Source organism: Antedon bifida, chromosome 11 (assembly GCF_963402885.1).
Source record: "Antedon bifida chromosome 11, ecAntBifi1.1, whole genome shotgun sequence".
Classification (NCBI taxonomy): Eukaryota; Metazoa; Echinodermata; class Crinoidea; order Comatulida; family Antedonidae; genus Antedon; species Antedon bifida.
The window spans coordinates 10,016,713-10,037,979 of record NC_136236.1 but is presented as its reverse complement, the minus strand read 5'-3'; the positions used below and the strand labels follow the sequence as shown (position 1 = coordinate 10,037,979).

The following is a 21,267-nucleotide window of genomic DNA, read 5'->3' as shown; positions in this document are numbered from 1 at the left end:
TGGAAATTTAAAAAATAGATAAAAGGATAACAAATTACAACATATTTGTATTAATTAAAATTTGTAGCAATCAAGTTAAAACAATTATTAATGTTTAATCACTAGATAGTAGATCTGTTTAAAATGTAACATTTACACACAAGTAAACACTTATAAAATTAAATAGTTAATAGTATCTAAACAATCGTATAAAAGATGTTGATAATGATCTTATCGAGAAAAATAATTGAGAAGTCAACCTAAATTAGGATATGATGGTCAGTAAGCCTAAAAGATATTCAAGAAATTATCAATAACTGATGACATACTGATTTTTAAGTGTAGGCCGCGCCTATATATGGATAATAAATGGTGTTTTCAGTTTTGTCTTTCTGACTAATAATTGATTTCGACATTTCGACACCGATGCTGTTGCAACGTACAACTTATTAAAATTAAATACACATGAAAAACCGAAAACTGATAATAAAAAAAACTGTCCTTTACAATAGTTTGTTTTTTAAGTGTAAATATTGTATATAATTAAATCCAACAATCATTACACAACTAAAAATATATAATGTGTACAATCTGTAATATTAAATGTACCAGTATTAATATATAATTTACAAATATCAAATATTGTTAAGATGATACATATTTCACTTAAATAAAATCATTTACGATATAATCATTTATGTTAACATAACATATTATAACACACCTGAGTGTATCCTTGCTATTTGATACTATGCAGTTCTATTGCACCCTAATAGTTCTATCTAATGGTTCTATTGCACCCTAATAGTTCTATCTAATGGTTCTATTGCACAGGTTTTTTTGTACATTTTGCTTATTCAACAAAACAACTTGACTGTGCACTGTCTCTAATCATTCTACCCCATGGCCAAAATGGAAGCAGTAAATTTGATTTAGAACAAATGAAAAATATAAATAAATTTAGTATTACAGTTGAATAGGGAGAGTATTACAGTTGAATAGGGAGAGTATTACAGTTGAATAGGGAGAGTATTACAGTTGAATAGGGAGAGTATTACAGTTGAATAGGGAGAGTATTACGGTTGAATAGGGAGAGTATTACGGTTGAATAGGGAGAGTATTACGGTTGAATATGGAGAGTATTACGGTTGAATAGGGAGAGTATTACGGTTGAATAGGGAGAGTATTACGGTTGAATAGGGAGAGTATTACGGTTGAATAGGGAGAGTATTACGGTTGAATAGGGAGAGTATTACGGTTGAATAGGGAGAGTATTACGGTTGAATAGGGAGAGTATTACGGTTGAATAGGGAGAGTATTACGGTTGAATAGGGAGAGTATTACGGTTGAATAGGGAGAGTATTACGGTTGAATAGGGAGAGTATTACAGTTGAATAGGGAGAGTATTACAGTTGAATAGGGAGAGTATTACGGTTGAATAGGGAGAGTATTACGGTTGAATAGGGAGAGTATTACGGTTGAATAGGGAGAGTATTACAGTTGAATAGGGAGAGTATTACGGTTGAATAGGGAGAGTATTACGGTTGAATAGGGAGAGTATTACGGTTGAATAGGGAGAGTATTACAGTTGAATAGGGAGAGTATTACGGTTGAATAGGGAGAGTATTACGGTTGAATAGGGAGAGTATTACAGTTGAATAGGGAGAGTATTACAGTTGAATAGGGAGAGTATTACAGTTGAATAGGGAGAGTATTACGGTTGAATAGGGAGAGTATTACGGTTGAATAGGGAGAGTATTACGGTTGAATAGGGAGAGTATTACTGTTGAATAGGGAGAGTATTTTCATTTCTTGAGAGCTTCACTGTTCTATTCGACTGATCCCTGTCTTGTTAAATTGAGCAGCCAATCTTTCAATTCATGGAAATATTTTCCCCATTCTCATAAACATTTATTTGTACTTTGCAATCTGAGAGTATTTTAATATTTATTTAATATTACTTTGTGTTAATAATAACACAAAGTACAATGCTAATTGGTCATACCAAATTAAAATACGAATCTTGTGACAGGATACGACGACAACTCAGAAAAGAAAGGCTACTGTCTCAAAAAAACAAATGTACATACTTGGAATTTGAAAGAAGTACAATTATGAATACAAATATTTCATGTGTAAACATACATACAATGTCAAACTGTTCTAGAGAAACCTAATCATCGCAGATCTAAACAATATTTACTAATTTTATATCATATATTTTCTATATTTGATTTAATCTGCTCATCATAAGAATATATTAAAACTAATCTCATTTCTTTATTCATTATAAGCCTACCAAACTTTATATAAATCAATAAAAGGAAGTACCCACCCAGAGCAGGTAGCTCCTGACTCTACTTATCAGTACACATTCCTGCAGCTGAAATACTTAGTGCCCCACCCCCAATTTCAAAATCTTGTATCTGCCCCTGGCAAGAAACACAAACTACCATAAACAGAATATAATTTAAGGTGCCACAACATTAATACCAATTAAACCAGAAACAGACACAAGGAGGAGTGGGTGAGAGACGGATAATTAATTTTGTATTTTTATCTGTTTCTATGAGCTTGTTTAGACAATAAATTTGTTTCTATATGACATTACATTTTTCACTAAATAAATGATATATATTATATTATATAATATTAATATATATCATCACCATTTCGGCGATCCGATGGTCTCTCATTAACTTTCCGATCAATGCCCATGCATTTATTAAATATATTTCTTTGTTTAAGTTTGAAAGTTATTGGCTTCCTTTTCCTGTGATTGTGCTGGGTAGGTTTGTTCTGGAAGTGTTACTAGACTCACAACGTCTCGTGAGTCGCCTAATGTTGTGTAGTAATTGGCTTTATCATGTATTAGACTTTCTTTACTTGAGGTGATGCAGCATGACCGACACCAAAAGTATGCACCCTGTGAGGCTTTGAAAACTGATGGAATAAAAGTTTTAAAAAAAAACATTAACATCTAGCATAATAAATAACAACTCATTGTTGGATCTTAAACATTTAAAGTCAACCCAGACCACTTTGTTAGAATTTTAAACGATTATGCTGATTTCTTGGTCAATAAAAAAAATACATTTAGTGTTTAAAACCTAGGGTCAAAGGTTACACAATTAATTTGACTGATCATACAATTTTTATTTGTTGTATAAATTTAGTGAATGAAATTTTGTGGGAAGTTTTTTACTATTTTGCAAAATACCAACAAAGTTATTAAGAAATACTTACGAGAGCGCATGTGGTATTGACCTATACAACACAGCACAATGTATACAAATATACCAACAAAACTGACTATAGTACAAAATATGAAGAAGCTTGGAGGTCCGAATGCAAAGAACAACTGAAAAAAAGTAGACAAATAATAAAATCTCCATTTTAAAATTCCAATAATCAATTTTAAATATTCATGATTCAATAGGTATAAACTCATCAATTGCTATCATCATCATCATCATCATCATCATCATTTTGCTTTCTTCTTTTGTGTCAATTATTGTTATACGTGAAGGAAGTTCTATTCCAAGATGTTATCAAATACATACAAGTATTGGTAACAGAAATTGGTATGGCCCAAATCATTTATTTCTATCTAGTATTTCAATAATGTAGCAGGCCATTTAATACTAAGTTCTGATTGGCTAATTTCACTCCACGCATTTATTAATTACGCGTACAAAAAAGTAGTAAACAAGTCCCCAGATGAGTTGGATTCTTGATACGAGTGTTTGTGTTGGGCCATCCATCCCATTTCACTGTTATTTATTATAATTATTGTACATGTTGTACCAAGTAAGTTACATGAATAAAAGAGTCATAAAGATCCATGAGAATTTAACCTTACTTGTACTTTCCTTATTTATAATTTGTTAAAGCCGACAAAATATCATTGTCGCCAAACCTGATGCTATCTGAATTTCATTTCATCAAATAACTGTTTATAGGCCTAGGCAGAACAAAAGTGAACCTGTAAACCTGATCTAGTCTAGCCTAGCTGATAAACTTTCCTATCCTCTTGGACTATATGGTGTGGGACACTTTGAGAGTGCATACCTCCGCTTACTGTAAAATTCTCCTACATAAGATTTCTTTTTTTCCGGGAAAATATATATATATATATATTTGTGTGTGTCTTAATGCTGTGTGATTTAGGCTAATTTTACTACAAGCATGATGGGTACGGGCCAGCCCATGATGGGTACGAGCCAGCCCATGATGGGCACGAGCCAGCCATGATGGGTACGAGTCAGCCCATGATGGGTACGAGCCAGCCCATGATGGGTACGGGCCAGCTCATGATGGGTACGGACCCGCCCATGATGGGTACGAGTGAGCCAAAATTTTGGGTACGAGTAAGCCAAAATTTTGGGTACGAGTAAGCCAAAATTTTGGGTACGAGTAAGCCAAAATTTTGGGTACGAGTAAGCCAAAATTTTGGGTACGAGTAAGCCAAAATTTTGGTACGAGTTGGTGGGTACGAGTTGGCATGGGTACGGGTTGACGTGGTTCTAGGACACCTACCCCCTAGACAGTTACCCCCCGGATGTTTACCACCCGGACAACTACCCCCTTAGGACAACTACCCCCCCGGACAACTACCCCCTTAGGATAACAACCCCCCGGACAACTACCCCCCGGACAACTACCCCCCGGACAACAACCCCCTTAGGACAACTACCCCCCGGGTAACTACCCCCCGGGTAACTACCCCCGGGTAACTACCCCCCGGTCAACTATCCCCCGGTCAACTACCCGGTAGTTGTCCTAAAGGGGTAGTTGTCCTAAAGGGGTAGTTGTCCTAAGGTGGTGGTTGTCCGGGTGGTGGTTGTCCGGGGGATAAATGTCCAGGGGGTGAATATCCGGATACGGTTGACGTGTATCCAAATGACAGGAATTTATTTAGATGTTATATAAAACAAATAATGAATATTTTATATTCATGTAATGGTACAAATAGTGGCATTTGGTGAATGACGAAAGGTTATATATCAACTCGGCTTCGTGTTAAAATATAACCTTTCGTCATTCACCTCATGCCATTATTTGTACCATTACACTCATAAACATTCATTACTTGTATAAAATCAGATTGCAAAAAGGGAGAAATGAGTTATTCACTGGATTTACGGCAGGCTAATATTGGAAAAGTGAAAAATGAATGCTGGCTACGATTCAATAAGACTGTTAATTTTAAATTAACTGAAATGCATTTTACTACAGAAAAAGAAAATCAAGGTGAGATTAGTCAATCGCCAGCATGATTTTGGTCAACTTTTGCAGTATGACGTCATACGTCAACTCATACTCTAGTCCGCTTACGATACGAAAGTCATGCAACAAACGATTTTGATATCTAACCAATCAAATTCACTGCTGCATACCAGATGTATGTATTGTGCCCAAATCGGTGAGACTTCAGTTTCAAACGAAAGCGTTAGTTAAGCAAATCTGAACACTTTGCATTACGAAAGCATAACTTCATGAATCTGAACATATCCATAACCTAATTGAAGGTTAAGTACAATCAAAACATTTCTTAATGCATACAATCAACATAATTTATTTATGAATACTTACTCGCCCAACCACAACTGGGAAAGCCATTTCACCTGATGCTGCTCCTATTACAACACAGCTCGTAACAAATCCTGAAAAACAATTGAAGTGTGTGTATTAATAAATGATTCAACAATGTTAATGCTGTGGTTTGTTTCACAATCAATAAAATTAGGTTTATAATATTATAGTACTGTCTGACTTCCACAGAAAAGGTTCAGCAAATAGTGTAAAAACATCTAAAACATATATGAACATTTTGTTCTGCAGATGTTAAGATGGCTAAAAAGAGTTAGTTAAAGTTAATTCTCTTGTCTTTTCAATATGCATAACAATACTATCATGACATACTCTTCTATAAATAATTAATAAAACCTAACAACCATCATGAACAGTGTGGAAGATTAACCTATAAGTCTCAATTTAAATGGTCAGTGAAGACAAATTTCCTGCTGATTTGTGATAGAGTGCCCTCTATAATAGAACATGCACAACTTTTGACCATTATTGATCATATTTATTCTTTTCATGACATAACCCAATAAATAAACAATACATTTTATTTGAATGTCTATCTTGGGATGATAAAATATGTAACAGAAGCTATTCATTTTTTAAAAACTGTTGAACTTCTTCTACTGATGACAAAGGTATACCATAACATCTTTGGTTGTATTGCTGTATGTATGCATCTTCAAAGGTTAAAAATTATCGCATTTATCCAATAATTATCTGATTATGGGATAATTATCAATTAATTGTTGGCTACGGAAACACGGCCATAGAGAGAACTTTTTGTGACTATTAACATGGTACATTAAAATTAGACAAGAGCCAATAAGGCTTGTCAATCTGTTTTAAAAAGTAAAATCAAAGATTTATGAGATTTCTGTAATTGATATTCGACATTCAAGCAATTTATTTTACTTTTTGAGGAAAAACTTTATTTTATACATTTAACGATTATAAATAGTAAGTGATTAATAAAAAATTGACAGCAAAAAACCATTCATGATATCAAGGGACAGAACAAATACTAAACTGCTTTGTGATATTTTAGCAAAATATTTATCAATTTAAAAATGGTATCAGTTAATTATTAAGGCTTAATTATTAAACAAAGATTAAATTAGTCAACTCCCTTACACAAATTACCCAACTAATTGTTAAAAAGCTGTATGACATGGACAATTTATTTTACCTTTACATAGGATTGAAAGTCAAAATGTAGACAGATGTTTTAACATATATTTAAATTTCATACCCCTCCCATCCCCCATAGAACATCATTTTGAATAAACGCACCCTCCCCCCTCAAATAAACGCACCACAACACATTTTTATTTTTCATTGATTGACATGATCTAAAATTTACCAACCATTCTGATACAATTTTTACTGTATTTTATCACTTCTCGATATTAATAATATCGTATTATATAGTATACTGTATTTTTTCATATCTATGGATTATTTTTTTGATTATACCATATTACACCCAAAAAAACCCCTTCCTCGAATAAACGCCACCCCACCCCCTAAAAACCGCCTGAACAGTGAATGCCCCGGGGCGTTTATTCAAATAAATACGGTATATATTTGATTAGCATAAACACTAAAGATAATAATAATCAGGGCCAGCGGAATATTTTAAATACTGTGACTTTTAGTTATTTAAATTGAAAGAATTCATTGAAATACAGCATGCAGCGGTGGATTCAGGATGTTGGAATGGCAAGAGAAGGTTAAGACCAGAAAAAAAGTCCAAGAGGTCTTTGGTCTGTATCTGCCTCCGGCGTCAAATAGCAAGATGAATGCTCCTGTTGCCTAATCAGTATTTAAAAAATTACATATAGATTTCATCAAATAAAATGGAAATCTTTTTAAAAAGTCCATAATCATATTCAAAACAATATACCTTATAGATAATTAATCATCTTTTTATATTTCCCCATTATAAGTTATAAAGTCATTTATGAGTGATATATGTTGCTAATATAAAATTGATTTATCTGTCAACATGTCATTAGAAATCATATTTGATTGTATATTTTCCATAATTTTGTGCAGAAACCATACATGACTATCAATTGGTTTTTATAAAGGAAATTAATAATGCAGGTTTACTGATTAGCTAGCTAATCAGTGGTGGATTGAAATGCTAAGCTTGCTCACTGAAACAAAACACAGTTGAAAGCTGAACCACACTGTCCAAATGATTAAAAATGGAAACTTTCATACTTTTTACTACAATTTGACAGTCTTCATAGGTCTAACAATATTTTATTTTATTTTATTCCTTTCAGTAAAGACAATACAAACATAACATAAAACGTGAAAGTTATATCAGCTATGTATTTAAACAGAAAACCTGACATGTAGAAATATTTTTAATCTGGTTTGGTAACTATAAATTCAACATGCAATGTATCGCCCAAGGAAATTTTATTGATAAAAAAAACACTCGGCACACTCAAATAGTCATGTTCAAAATACTAACACTCGGCACACTCAAATAGTCATGTTCAAAATACTAACACTCGGCACACTCAAATAGTCATGTTCAAAATACTAACACTCGGCACACTCAAATAGTCATGTTCAAAATACTAACACTCAGCACACTCAAATAGTCATGTTCAAAATACTAACACTCGGCACACTCAAATAGTCATGTTCAAAATAGAACTATTGTCTGCGATGTAGAGGTACGTATAGATATTCCATATTTAGGATATAGATACATAACATAGATAAAACATGGAGGTTGTACATTTGGGAAAATATAAAAACAAATTATTTTGTTTAAAACTCAATAGTTTAATCTGCTTTTTTTTAAATAGTATTGACTACATAATATTTCAATTTAAAATGTTGTTTCCTAAATATATGAAAGTAGGAATGGTAAAAATGCACTCCTTCAATCTGAAAAGATTCACTGAAATGAATCTTTGACCTCTCTTTATAGAGGTGGATTTATAGGGCATGTATATTTCTTTTCAACAAATTAAAAATACACAAACCAAACGTTCGTGTCAGAGTGCAATGCTGGATTGTTTTTATTAATATATCATTTTATATTATTTTTAATTCCATTTTTTCCTCAAATGTGCTAAATGACCCATTGGCGAATCAAAGGATCCCTGAACTTGTTATATTAATGCACTCGCAATTTCAAAATTAGTTTAAAGCCTTCTCAGTACATAACACCTGACGCCAGTATCTCCCTTACTCACCAACCTCCACCCCTCTTCAATAACACCCCACACTCATTTTTAAAAACAAATTCTTCCCAGGACAAATTTCAATTCAACTTTAGCTTCAAAATGTTTTAAGTACGTTGTAAACTGTGTAAATGAATAGGTGTCATATTGGCTGATAATTAAAATATCTAATTTTGATACTGCGGTCCCCCAGCCTTCTTTCTCCTCTTACCATCCCAGCCACAATCAACAAACCTAACTCCTCCCCTATACAGTTCAAAGGTAGTAACTTTTCCTAGTACAATTCCAATCATGTTATACTTCATTACGCCAGTATTTCTGCCCCTCTTCCTCCCTCCCAACACACCCCAGATACTGGGTGATGTGTTTAAGACGTTTCCAGTACAAATTATGTTAGCCATCACTCCCAACCCATAATCCCTCAGTGGCAGTTTTCAAATGTAGTTTAAAACATTCCCAGTACAGTTTTGGTCATGGTGATACCAGGCCCTTCCCAGGGATAATTAAAATACTATTAACAATTTCCTACCCTATCTCCCAACCCCGCTCTCCTCCAACCTCCCTCTCCCACCAAATCCCCGGACTCTTTGAGATGTAGTTTAAAACCTTCCCGGTACAATCGCGATCATTTTGATACCCCATATGTATGGTTACATGCAGAAATAGAAATTTGTATAACGAACCAACATCGAAACTGGGGAAAAGTAGGCCATTTTGACCACATTTTGGCCCCTAACTTGGATCCTAGATGGCAGATGATGTTCAAATATAGTTTAGAACTTTCCTGGTACAATTGCGGTCATTTTGATACCCCATATATTACAAAACAAAAATTTGTATAATGAACAAACAAACACACAAACGTACAAATTCTCTCACTTATAATATAGATATTAAAATGCAAATCCCCACCCTACCAACAGAGCACTGTGAGAACTAAAAACAGATAGTAGTGAAAGAATCCACTCAAGAGGACTAATATGATTTGTACATTGTACATAATAATACCCACAGGAAATTATTAAGTCATAATCAAACCAACAGTCTCCACTTTAATAGCCTGCAAGCAAATATCTGAACTACTGCGATTGATACAGAAGCAGTTATTTGTTTCCATTTGGTAATCACATTTTAATGATCACATCAAATATACTAACCTGTCATGTGGATATATTGTTCTGCTAATGCGATGACTGTGGGATATATACTACTGAGAAATAAGCCAAACATACTGGTACAAATGAATAAAGCGTGGGCATCATGACGAAAACTAAGTTCAACGGCAACAGCAATGAAACATCCAGTCTGAAAAGATTTAGAAAATAAACATTGAACTGTTGTATTCTCATTCATACACTTATACTTAAAACTGCAAAAAGAAAAGAAGCAGAACATTTTGCAAACATCACCAGAGGGGATGCTTTTTGAACAGTAGGCAATACAGATAATCAGAATTCCAGAATACCGAGAACCATATACATACATACATATGATTTCAGAATAATTCCGAGATTTACGATATCGCCATAGAGCCGTCGCCGTAAATTGTTGTCAAGTCAAGTGTGCTTAGCAAAATATACCTTATGAGTTTTCACTGTTGTCTTTGCAAGACTTGTCTATTGACCCGAAAGAGTAGCTAGAAACATGATGTATGATGCTCTGGAATCATTCAACCATGTCTCACTAAAAACTTTTAGCGGTGATTTGTGGTAAATAAAGACGATGGTGTATAGTAGTAAATCCACCGGCCTAACTCTTTCAAAGACGATGGTGAGAAAATTATAAAAGTTCCCAAATCAGTTCGATACCTTATAGTTAGTAGTGTAGTAAGCTTAGCCTAGGAGGCATAGGCGCCCTAGTAGTAGGATAAGCTACATAATCACCACACACCGATGACGTGTCGCGTTGTACCACACCACACAGGGTTTTCCGTTTCATCACATACATCATACTTCTAGCTACCTCGGGGTCAACAGACAAGTCTCGCAAAGCGCGAACATTTTTAGTAAACGGATCATGCTAGCAGTGTAAAAGAAATATATGGTTATCTGTCCAGATCAGGAATCTTGTACTTGTTTAACTTTAATATTGATAACATTCACATTCTCCTGGGCCATATAGTAAAGCTTCTGTTTCATTCTCTAGAATATAATATGTATATAAATATGATTGTTCTAAATGATTGATGGCAGTATAAGTATTTTGCTTAAACAACCAGGTTCAATGAAAAGCTTGAATGAATTAAACTACAGGAAGAGGGAGAGAAAAGAAGAGCTAATGTCAAATAATCTGTCATAAAAAACATTCACAATAAAATGCGGAAAACTTGAAATTATGCATTTAGAATGTATATAGTATATCCAAGCTTAGAGCACTTTGCCTGATTCTTGTAGGGAAGCTTAACATACACTAGGCAGCTTATCAACAGCACTAAATTAAACCTTGCCTCAAAACTATATTGAGCAATTTGTAAGGTTTTTTTTATTACTTTGGTTGACTTTAATAAAAATAATAAATGTTTATCAGTTAAATATTCTTCCCATTCAAGGAATTATTTATATTTGTATACAATAACCAACAAATATCAGAAGAATGAGCAATTCCCATGGGATAGGGCATCATTTGTCAGGATGTAGATATTTGTGGCCAGCATGAATGGGGGTCAGGGAGGGAAACTGACCTCCCAAAATGAATCATGGAATAACTAGCAAACATCTAAGTAAAGAATATTACTTTATTGATATTAAATATATTTGACATTAAGATGAAATTTAAAGGGAACATACTTACCTGGTGAAATTCGCAACTTAGATATTTCCAAACCAAATTGTTAAATTATCTCAATACTTATTTTTTAAATAATTTTGATGTTAAAAATGTGTGTAGTTGGTCGCTGTCTTGTAGATGCTTTAATTGTAGAATGTAATTTCTGCTGAGTTTTATTTCATTTTACAGGAGTTTTCTTTAATAAAGGGATAGTCTATATTCTAAGCTCTGATTTGTTACGCAATTTTTCACCTCAAAACAAAAAGTAGAAACTGAAATAGACCCTATTGAAGAAAGGGATTGGAAGGTAGAAATAGGAAAAATGCATTTGCATATTCTCTACACTAGTAGTGCAAAAGAGTCGTTTAACATGCCTATAGGCAGGGGGTGTTTATGGTTCAGACAAACCCTCTTTTACAGCCAGCTCCTTAATAGTGAACCCTCTCCATTCAATATGAAACATTGAATAACAAATTTGTTTAATATTATGCATGTTATATTATTATTTCATATGCATTCAGCAGCGAGTAACTTGCCAATTACAGGATGATTAATAATTTATCATGCTTATAAACTAAGTCTCATTTGAGGATTAGGGAGTGGAGTTGAAAGATTTGTGAGTTACAACCCTGGCACTTGGTCAGAATTGGGCTTTGTTTGGCATTGGAAGACAAGCATGTTAACCGCACCAATCTACAGTTTTCTGCACTGCTACATGGGAGTATAATTTCGGGCCATCTGACTACATGTCAGTTTACACTGGATCTTAACCACCATCATTTTTACTGGTGCTAGTTTGATGAGACACCTGTAGCAATATATTAAATCTATGTAAATAAACTAAACATATGGACCTAAACACACAATTCATTGTGACTGTAATCATTTTTTATTACAAACATATGCCACAGATTGTAAATAAATTAAAAAAATATGGCATTAATAACATAATATTGCATTTAGTTTACATTTTTTTGTAATTAAACTTTCCGACTGAGAGAACATTTCCAAAGTAATATTTCGTTTTAAAACCAAATACAATTCGCATAGCCTATCAAACTGTAGCAATCAAATCAACTTGAAAAATAATTAATCAAATTCTAAGTCATTTGATGTTCACTTGAAACGTGAATATTGCTTTAACATCTGGTACGATTGCACTGATCTCAAACATCTTTAACAAACAAATTTAAAACTTCTCCCACGATTGCAACATAAGTGTCTGTTATTGGGCAACGATTACTAAACGGCTAAAGGTAATGAAAGTGTGGGTGGACAATTACATCCAGTCAATTATTACCTATTCTCACTTGCATCATTAAATGATTTTAATGTTATTAGTACATTGACCAGCATATGATATTTCTGGGTCATACAGTAAGAAATGTAAGATTGGCTAAAACACCATCCATTAACAATTATATCTTCATTCTTTATCTGAATGTTTTGATCAGATTTTTATATATTTCGGTATATTTATTTAACATATAAATATGGTACAAAAATTGAATTGCAGTAATAATATACTGTATACATCAAACTTAAACAACATCAACAAAGTTACAAAAATGGAAACATAATATACAAAAAAAATCCAGCCAGTGGATTTTAGGGTATACCGGCATAAATATCATATAAGTAATATCAAATATGTAACAGCAAGACGCTCTCTGATTGGCCGATATATAATATGTTAACATTTGCGAATTAAGTCGTTATTCTCTACATATATTTAAAAAAAATAACATAAAATATAATATTATGTACCATATAGTGATATTGTTTCAACTAATTTGCTGTTATTGAGGAGAAAATGGGCGAGTTTTGTCATAGTACCTTGTTGCGTTGATCAGTGGCTACTGTAGGCCCAGCTATGGGCTACGCTAGGCCCTGCAGCTAATGGGCTACGCTAGTCCCTTCAGCTAATGGGCTACACTAGGCCCTGCAGCTAATGGGCTATGCTAGGCCCAGCTAATGGGCTACGCTAGGCCCAGCTATTCGGCATCGCTAGGCCCAGCTAATGGGCTACGCTAGGCCCAGCTAATCGGCATCGCTACTTCATTGTTGTCGAAATGAAGATTTCTTGAGCTAAAGGTGACTCGTATGTCTTCATTAATAACTCATTTTAAAGCTTATTCAAGATAGATTACAAATATATAAAAATCTAACAAAATTACTATTTCGGACACTACGCCAATTTTGTGATGCCATGCCTCATATGTTCCTGAATCCTGAATCTACTGGTGGACTAAACTTTTTTAAACAAATTCAAATGAGCCTTAAAGATATTCTAATGGTATGAAGTGATCAAGATAGTTAAATTATTATTAAATGTAACAAAATAAGAAAACTTACCAAGTTAATTAAAAGCATCATGGTAGGCGATAGTCGCGTTGATATAGGAATAGACACTAAGCGACCTAGAGCAAAACTACCCCAGTAAACTGATGTCAAGTAAGCTCCTGCAGAGGATGACAGGTCTGCTATACTCTTCACAGCGTAAGTGTAAATGTAACCACCATAAGCTGCCTAAAATGATAAATAACATACACATCAACAATGTATAACCAAGTTAAATTCAATCAATCCTTTAAAGTTTTTTACTAATATAATTACATCTCAAAGAATAGGGAAAGAGGGGGTTGGGGAAAGAGAGGGTTGGGGAAAAATGGAGTTGGTGGAGAAGGAAATCAAAACTATCATTAAGTAGGCTGTGAGTCACAGATTTATTCTCCAACATTTATATCATTTTTAATGTTAGCAAAAAGGATAGAAAGTTATAAACATTTTAATATTTGATTGTTATATTTTAGGCTGAGCTAAGCTAAAACATTTCATTTTCTCAGTTTCTTAGCTTTTGAGTTTTATGGTAAGACTACCGAGGCCGTAAAAGAAACTACATTATGATCTGCTTTTTGCCAAAATTATGTGCGTTTTGTTAGCATAGCATCCATCAAAAAGATATCTCAGTGAACATGACCAAAGTAAAACAGAAAGTTGCACTCAACATCTATTTTGCTATGGGCTATTTATAAAAGTTCATAAACCAAATATTTACTGAATTATGACTTAAAAAATACCTTTGCATCAAAAGGCAACCTAACATGGAATTCAAGATTATAAAGTGGTCATAGATTATTTTAATTCACTTCCATTTGTAATAATAAACATTTATAGGATGATTTATGTACGCTTTATCATACTGTTATATTTTTCCAAAGATTTGAAGTTTGCAGGCCCTACATTTATTAGTATTTTTGCAATGAGAATAATTTTCAGCAATCAGAAAAACCTGTTGCAAAACACAATTTCATGAGGTCGCCAAAAGTGGTACAGTCCATACCCCCCAAATATAATAGTGTTGACCATTTTTCGTCAGGGAAATTTGGTTCTTTTACTCTCATAATTGCAACAGTCTGGTTCGTGTAGCTAATTAATATAGATGTTACGGGCGATTAAGTGTATATAAAATATAGTGTAAAATGTTCTGTATTTATTTTTGTTAAAATGCATTTTATTAATGAGATTTCTATTGCAACTCTTTCATTGAATTTTTCTTGGTTGCAATTTGTTAATCAGCAGGGCTCCCACCCGTTGAAGACGGGTACTAATTCTAGTATCCTATAAAAATGTGGCTAACTTCGCTGGTCAGCTTTATACTGCGCACTACACCACTGATTATTGAGTGGTGATGTGGCAGGTAATGCATGATTCTATTACGTCATCTATACACTCCAGGGATCCCATGAGATGGTAGCGCACATGCGCAGCTTCAGTTAGCAACATAAAATAGTTGTACGCGGTATAGCTATTTCAGCTTCAATTGTTTTCTGCATTTTACACGTAGTGTAAAGAATTATTTTACTATTTTTATTATTACTATTGTAAGTATAATTTGTAGAAAATAACTTGCATACTCTTGACTATGGCCGACTCGGCAATAAACAAAACGTGTGTGTCAGACGTGCTTGCACTCGATTTGGAGGGTGCAACGTCAACAGGCTCCGCATTCGCGGGCCACGCTATGATGATGGCGCCACACGCCAACGACGATCAGTCTAGGCCTAGTACTAGCGCGGCTAGTACGTATACGAAGAAGAGAGCATCTGACTCTGTTAAGGTCACTGATACTGATCGTGGTAAAAAATCGAAAGTTAGGCATAATAAAAAGTCTTCTCCAGCAGTAGATAGTGGAGAGATTTTGAAAATGTTGGTCGATATTCGTCAAGGTCAGGAGCAATTTAGTTCCAGGTTGGGCAACCTAGAGAACCTCTGCTATGACAATAATGATTACACAAGTGAAGTGGAGGTCGTCGACCCCACATACGTGGATGATCCACTGAGCCCACCGCCGAGTCTCCCCGAGGGGGCAGACGATTGCACTAGCCTTAGTGTGTTTAAAAATATGGCTGGAAAGTTCCTGGATAAGGACCAGTGTGGCTTGAATATTGATAAAGACCTTTCCGGTATTGTCAATACCCTCTTTCGAGAGGGTACCAGTGAGGAAAAGAATATCGAACTCACAAAAAAGACCAAAAAGCCAGAAAATTGCGAGGGTCTTGCTAGTGTTAGAGTAAACCAGCTCGTATGGGATATAATAAGACCAGAAACCCGTACATTGGACTCTAAGCTACAAACCGTACAAACTGGTTTGGTAAAAGGTGCGACTTGCGTGGCTTATTTGGTCAATGAAATCGCAAGACATAAAGATAGTACCGAGATCATCGATACTCAGAAGCTCCTTGACATTGGCATGGATGCTTTAGCCTTGCTAGGAAATTCAAATCGTAATTTGAATTTAAGAAGGCGGGACTGTATGAAACCCGACCTTAAAAAAGACTACTCTCACCTCTGCTCCTCTTCGGTTCCATTTACCGACAAGCTGTTTGGTGAGGATGTTTCTAAACGTGTAAAGGACATCCAAGATATTAACCTAGCTGGGAGTAAGATCAGTACAGCCAGTACTGGCTTCAGGCCCACATCCTTCCATACATTCAGAGGAAGAATGAGAGGCCGTGGTCGTGGCATATTCAGAGGCCGTGGTAGAGGAAGAGGAAACTTCCATGAATCAAAAAACTTCTACAAGGGGGTCAAGTCTCACAAACAGAAGTAGAGACGAGTGATCATGTCGAACCCCCAGTAAGTATACAGATTTCTTCTGAAACTTTTTTCCAAGCAGGTAGATTGAAATCCTTTGAAAATCATTGGCGACAGATTACCTCTGATGAGAGGATAATCGATATCGCACTTCATGCACATATTGAGTTTGTAGATAACAGACCACCTGTGCAATTTGGTTACCCCAAATTGACTGTATTTAATGCCATAGAAGAGACGATTATTGAGACAGAAATAAGTAAATTACTAGAGAAAAAAGCTATAAGACATTCGACACATTGTGAAGGAGAATTTATCTCTCCAATTTTTGTGGTACCAAAGAAGGATGGGTCATTCAGAATGATTCTTAATCTCAAGTGCTTAAATGAACAAGTACAATACCACCATTTTAAAATGGATACATTTGAAACAGCATTGCGCCTGGTTACACCTGGGTGTTTCATGGCATCTGTTGATTTAAAGGACGCTTACTATTCAGTTCCGATTGCCGAAAACCATCAGAAATACCTAAAATTCATATGGAAGGGTAATTTGTTTCAATATACCTGCTTACCGAATGGGCTAGCGTCTGCTCCCCGAATGTTCACTAAACTGTTAAAACCGGTCTATGCGTCTCTACGCAGCATGGGTCATACAGTTATGGCTTATATAGACGACTCATTTTTGGTAGGATATGATTACGAATCATGTGAAAAGAATGTCACTGATACAATCACTCTCATTAATAAACTTGGTTTTATTTACCACCGAACTAAGTCAATCATAACTCCATCTCAAACCCTCACTTTCTTAGGGTTTGTTATTGATTCAGTAAATATGACTGTAACTTTATCTAAGGAGAAGGTTGAGCGGTTAGTAACAGAATGCTCTGCGCTCGCTGGTTCAGAGTCAAAATCCATTCGCACAGTTGCGAGAATTATCGGATTAATGGTATCTAGCTTTCCCGCAGTGGAATTTGGTCCATTGTTCTACAGATCCCTAGATATGGCTAAAATTGAGGCACTCAAATGCTGTAAGGGTAATTTTGATATGCACATGGCAATCTCAACAGATATGAAACTTGACCTAAGGTGGTGGATCCACAATTTGTGTCATGAAAAACGACGTATCCATAAATGTAACCCTCAGATATCTATGTCATGTGATGCATCAACACAAGGTTGGGGTGTTGACTGTGAGGGAAATAAAAGTGGGGGTAGATGGTCATCATGTGAGGCGGCCCATCATATCAATGTTTTGGAATTGCTCGCAATATTCTATTCCTTAAAATCATTTGAAAAGACAATAATAGGGAAACATATGAAGATACTTTCGGACAACACCACTGCTGTAGCATACATTAATAATATGGGTGGTGTCGGATCGGTTGAATGCAACAATGTCGCTCGTAGCATTTGGATTTGGTGCATAAGTAGAGAAATATGGCTTACAGCTACCCATTTGCCGGGGGCTCTGAATGTTGAGGCAGATCATGAATCTCGGGTATTCAATGATCGTACAGAATGGCATTTAGATAAAGACATATTTTCACGTATTGTAAACATATTTGGTTGCCCGACAATTGATCTGTTTGCCTCACGTCTGAACACCCAATTGTCTCAATTTGCTTCTTGGCGACCTGATCCACAAGCTACGTATGTAGATGCGTTTACATTAGATTGGCAACCTTACTATTTTTATGCCTTTCCTCCTTTCAGTTTGATAGGAAGATGTCTACAGAAGATAGCATTAGACAAGGCGACAGGCATAATGATAGCTCCAGTGTGGCCAACACAACCATGGTTCAGCCAGATGCTACGGATGTTAATTGCTCATCCCTTAATGTTACCAATGACAGATGGAACCCTGATAATGCCTTCATTGAATCAGCTACATCCACTTCGCAAGAAGTTGAAATTAATTGCATGCCTGGTGTCCGGGAATTCCTCGAAAGACAAGTTTCAAGACAGGCAGCCGATATTATCATGGCATCATGGCGTCCAAGCACCAGAAACCAGTACGCAGTCTATATTAACAGATGGTTCCAGTTTTGTAGTCGATCACAAACGGATCCAGTTTCACCACGTATAAACAAGGTTCTGGACTATTTATCCGAACTTTTTAACTCTGGACTAAGCTACAGTTGTCTTAACACAGCTAGATCAGCGCTTTCAGCACTATGCTCGTCGACTCATCAACATTCTATCGGTTCACACCCTCTCGTGGTTAGATTTTGTAAGGGTGTATTTAACTTACGACCTACAGTCCCAAGGTATTCACGTATGTGGGACGTACGTCCAGTCTTACAATATTTACGTTTATGTACTCCTATTAGAGAACTGAGTTTAAAGGACCTAACTATGAAATGTGTCATGCTTTTGTCATTAGTCTTGGCAGCTCGTTGCCAGTCCCTCCATCTTCTCAATCTCAGTGAGATGAGAAAAGAGGACGATTGCTTTGTATTTGTTACCTCGAGGTTACTAAAGCAAAGCCGCCCAGGTTATTCTAACCCACAAGTAGTATTAAGCCGTTACACAGTTGATGAAAAGTTATGTATTTACAATACATTAGAAGAATACATATCCCGGACGGAGAGTATTCGTGGTAATACTTCCCAATTGTTCATTAGTTTTATTAAACCGTTTAAAGCTGTTTCAAAGTCCACGATAAGCCGATGGATTCGGGTTGTCATGGAAAAGGCAGGCATTGATGTTACCGTTTTTAAACCACATAGTGTCAGGGCAGCCGCTTCGTCCAAAGCTAAGCAGAATGGTGTTCCAATGGATACAATTCTAGCAACAGCCGGGTGGTCTTCGGAAAGTACATTTGCTAGGTTTTACGATAAGACCATTAATGAAGACCATGATGTTTTTTCCGTTAATGTTTTGAAGTTGTAGGTCAACTTATTAATTAAAGTTACATAGTTGTTTCAAAACAGTTTTCGTGTTTACTTATCACGTCGTTGCTTTAAAATCTCATGGGATCCCTGGAGTGTATAGATGACGTAATAGAATCCAATAATTAAACGAGACTTACCTGGAAGTTGAAGTTTGATGGGGATTCTATGTAGTCATCTTACACGAAAGGGATCACATGCCCACCCTCATCCGCCCTTTTTTATACATTATGCGACGTGATCAGTAAATCTTTAAAGTCTGAAGCTGCGCATGTGCGCTACCATCTCATGTGATCCCTTTCGTGTAAGATGACTACATAGAATCCCCATCAAACTTCAACTTCCAGGTAAGTCTCGTTTAATTATTGGATTTTCGATCCTTTGTATCATTTAGTGTGATCTTGCTCCTTTTACTAAAAGACAATGTATCTATGGTCAGTTTGCAACAGGTCATTAACAACCAAATACAGCTGATACAATAACAATTAAACCAACTGTATTGTTACCAAACAGTAAGAAAAGCTAATTCCACTAAATAGGAAAATAGAAAACATGCATCAATGTGGTGTTGTCATAACAACATAAAATGAACACTCATATCATAAAATATGCACACTTATTATACTAAATTAACTGTTATCTTGTAGAAGATGACCTAATGAATTTCAACACACTTTGAGTAATCAAAATTGTAACAGCTTTGTCAACAAATGGAGTTTGTAATCAAGAAGACATTGACAACGCCTTTTCCTGTTGAGAATATTGTTATCATTTTATTGTAATAATTCAAATAAATTGTAATACTTGAAATCTTAATTGCAATATCAATATCAACGAATCAATGCTTAATATTACTTTTTTAATCTATCTAAATTTTAATAGCACTAACCAAAAATGTGTTCCTCTATCTCCTCCTAAACCGCAAGTCCAATATTTATAGCGCTGTTCGCTGCCTAAGCTATGATATAGCCCCAGCCCAGCACCATCTTCCAAATGCAATTGCAAGCCTACCCTAACTGGGGCATGTTTTTTGAAGTAATCTTATTTCAACTGCCGGCCTTGTACATGAGGCGTTACCTCTCAGATGTTATGACGTCATCATATGGCCACCCGAATATAGGATTTTTGCCTCTTTTGTCATAGCTCATCACATTTAATAGAGCGCATCAACTTAATTTCTCCCAGATATTAATATTTGTTTGCTCAATCAATTATCTTTTGTAGGAGTTACAAACATTTTAATTTTGATGATGTCATCATGTTCGAATGTATGAATAACATGGGTCACTTATTTTCATTTTTACACTAAATTTCAGTGTGTTATAGCTCCTCAGAATAAAGAGTGATACTCATTATTAAAATGTTTTCTGGAAGTTGTTGCAGAATATTGCAGATATGAATTCATGTAAACATTTTGTGTATCGGATGTTGTGACGTAATCATATGGCCAGTTGAATATTAAAAGTCGTTTCATCTTTTGCGTCCTAGTTCATCACATTTAAATAAGCTTGCATCTATATTCTACGTGTCCAGATTTCTTCAACACGTCAATATGTTGTTGCTCAGATAATTTCGTTCCGAAATTGCTATCTTCATGTTTTATTTTGATGACGTCACCATGTTTTAAATTTGAATAAAACATGGGTCCCATAATTTTACCCATGCTAAACTGTATGTAGTACAGTATATAGTGTATACTGTTTAGACACAAATTAGAGAGCACAATAACAT

General features: G+C 35.1%; 4 protein-coding genes across 4 annotated transcripts in view; 2 read left to right on the top strand and 2 right to left on the bottom strand.

Annotated features, from left to right (window-relative positions):
- The window catches only part of LOC144855617 (cytosolic 10-formyltetrahydrofolate dehydrogenase-like), a 122,965-nt gene that overhangs the window by 32,361 nt on the left and 69,337 nt on the right, over nt 1–21,267 (bottom strand). The gene's annotated exons all lie outside the window — the stretch shown is intronic.
- The window catches only part of LOC144855622 (major facilitator superfamily domain-containing protein 4A-like), a 58,549-nt gene continuing 39,029 nt past the window's right edge, over nt 1,748–21,267 (bottom strand). Inside the window, exons 6-10 of the mRNA XM_078713526.1 lie at nt 13,899–14,072; nt 9,935–10,082; nt 5,575–5,645; nt 3,226–3,340; nt 1,748–2,922 (exon numbers count right to left, since the gene is read on the bottom strand). Coding sequence (XP_078569652.1) covers nt 2,723–2,922; nt 3,226–3,340; nt 5,575–5,645; nt 9,935–10,082; nt 13,899–14,072 — 708 coding nt within the window. The 3' untranslated portion in view covers nt 1,748–2,722. The remainder of the gene's footprint in view (nt 2,923–3,225; nt 3,341–5,574; nt 5,646–9,934; nt 10,083–13,898; nt 14,073–21,267) is intronic.
- Nucleotides 15,364–17,244, top strand: LOC144855625 (uncharacterized). The gene has a single exon (XM_078713528.1). It carries the CDS (start codon nt 15,469–15,471, stop codon nt 16,654–16,656), a length of 1,188 nt encoding a protein of 395 aa, XP_078569654.1. The 5' UTR covers nt 15,364–15,468; the 3' UTR covers nt 16,657–17,244.
- On the top strand, nt 17,670–19,586 carry LOC144855623 (uncharacterized). The gene is made up of 2 exons (XM_078713527.1): nt 17,670–18,229; nt 18,499–19,586. The coding sequence occupies exons 1-2, from the start codon at nt 17,691–17,693 to the stop codon at nt 19,535–19,537; spliced, it is 1,578 nt and encodes a 525-aa protein (XP_078569653.1). The 5' UTR covers nt 17,670–17,690; the 3' UTR covers nt 19,538–19,586.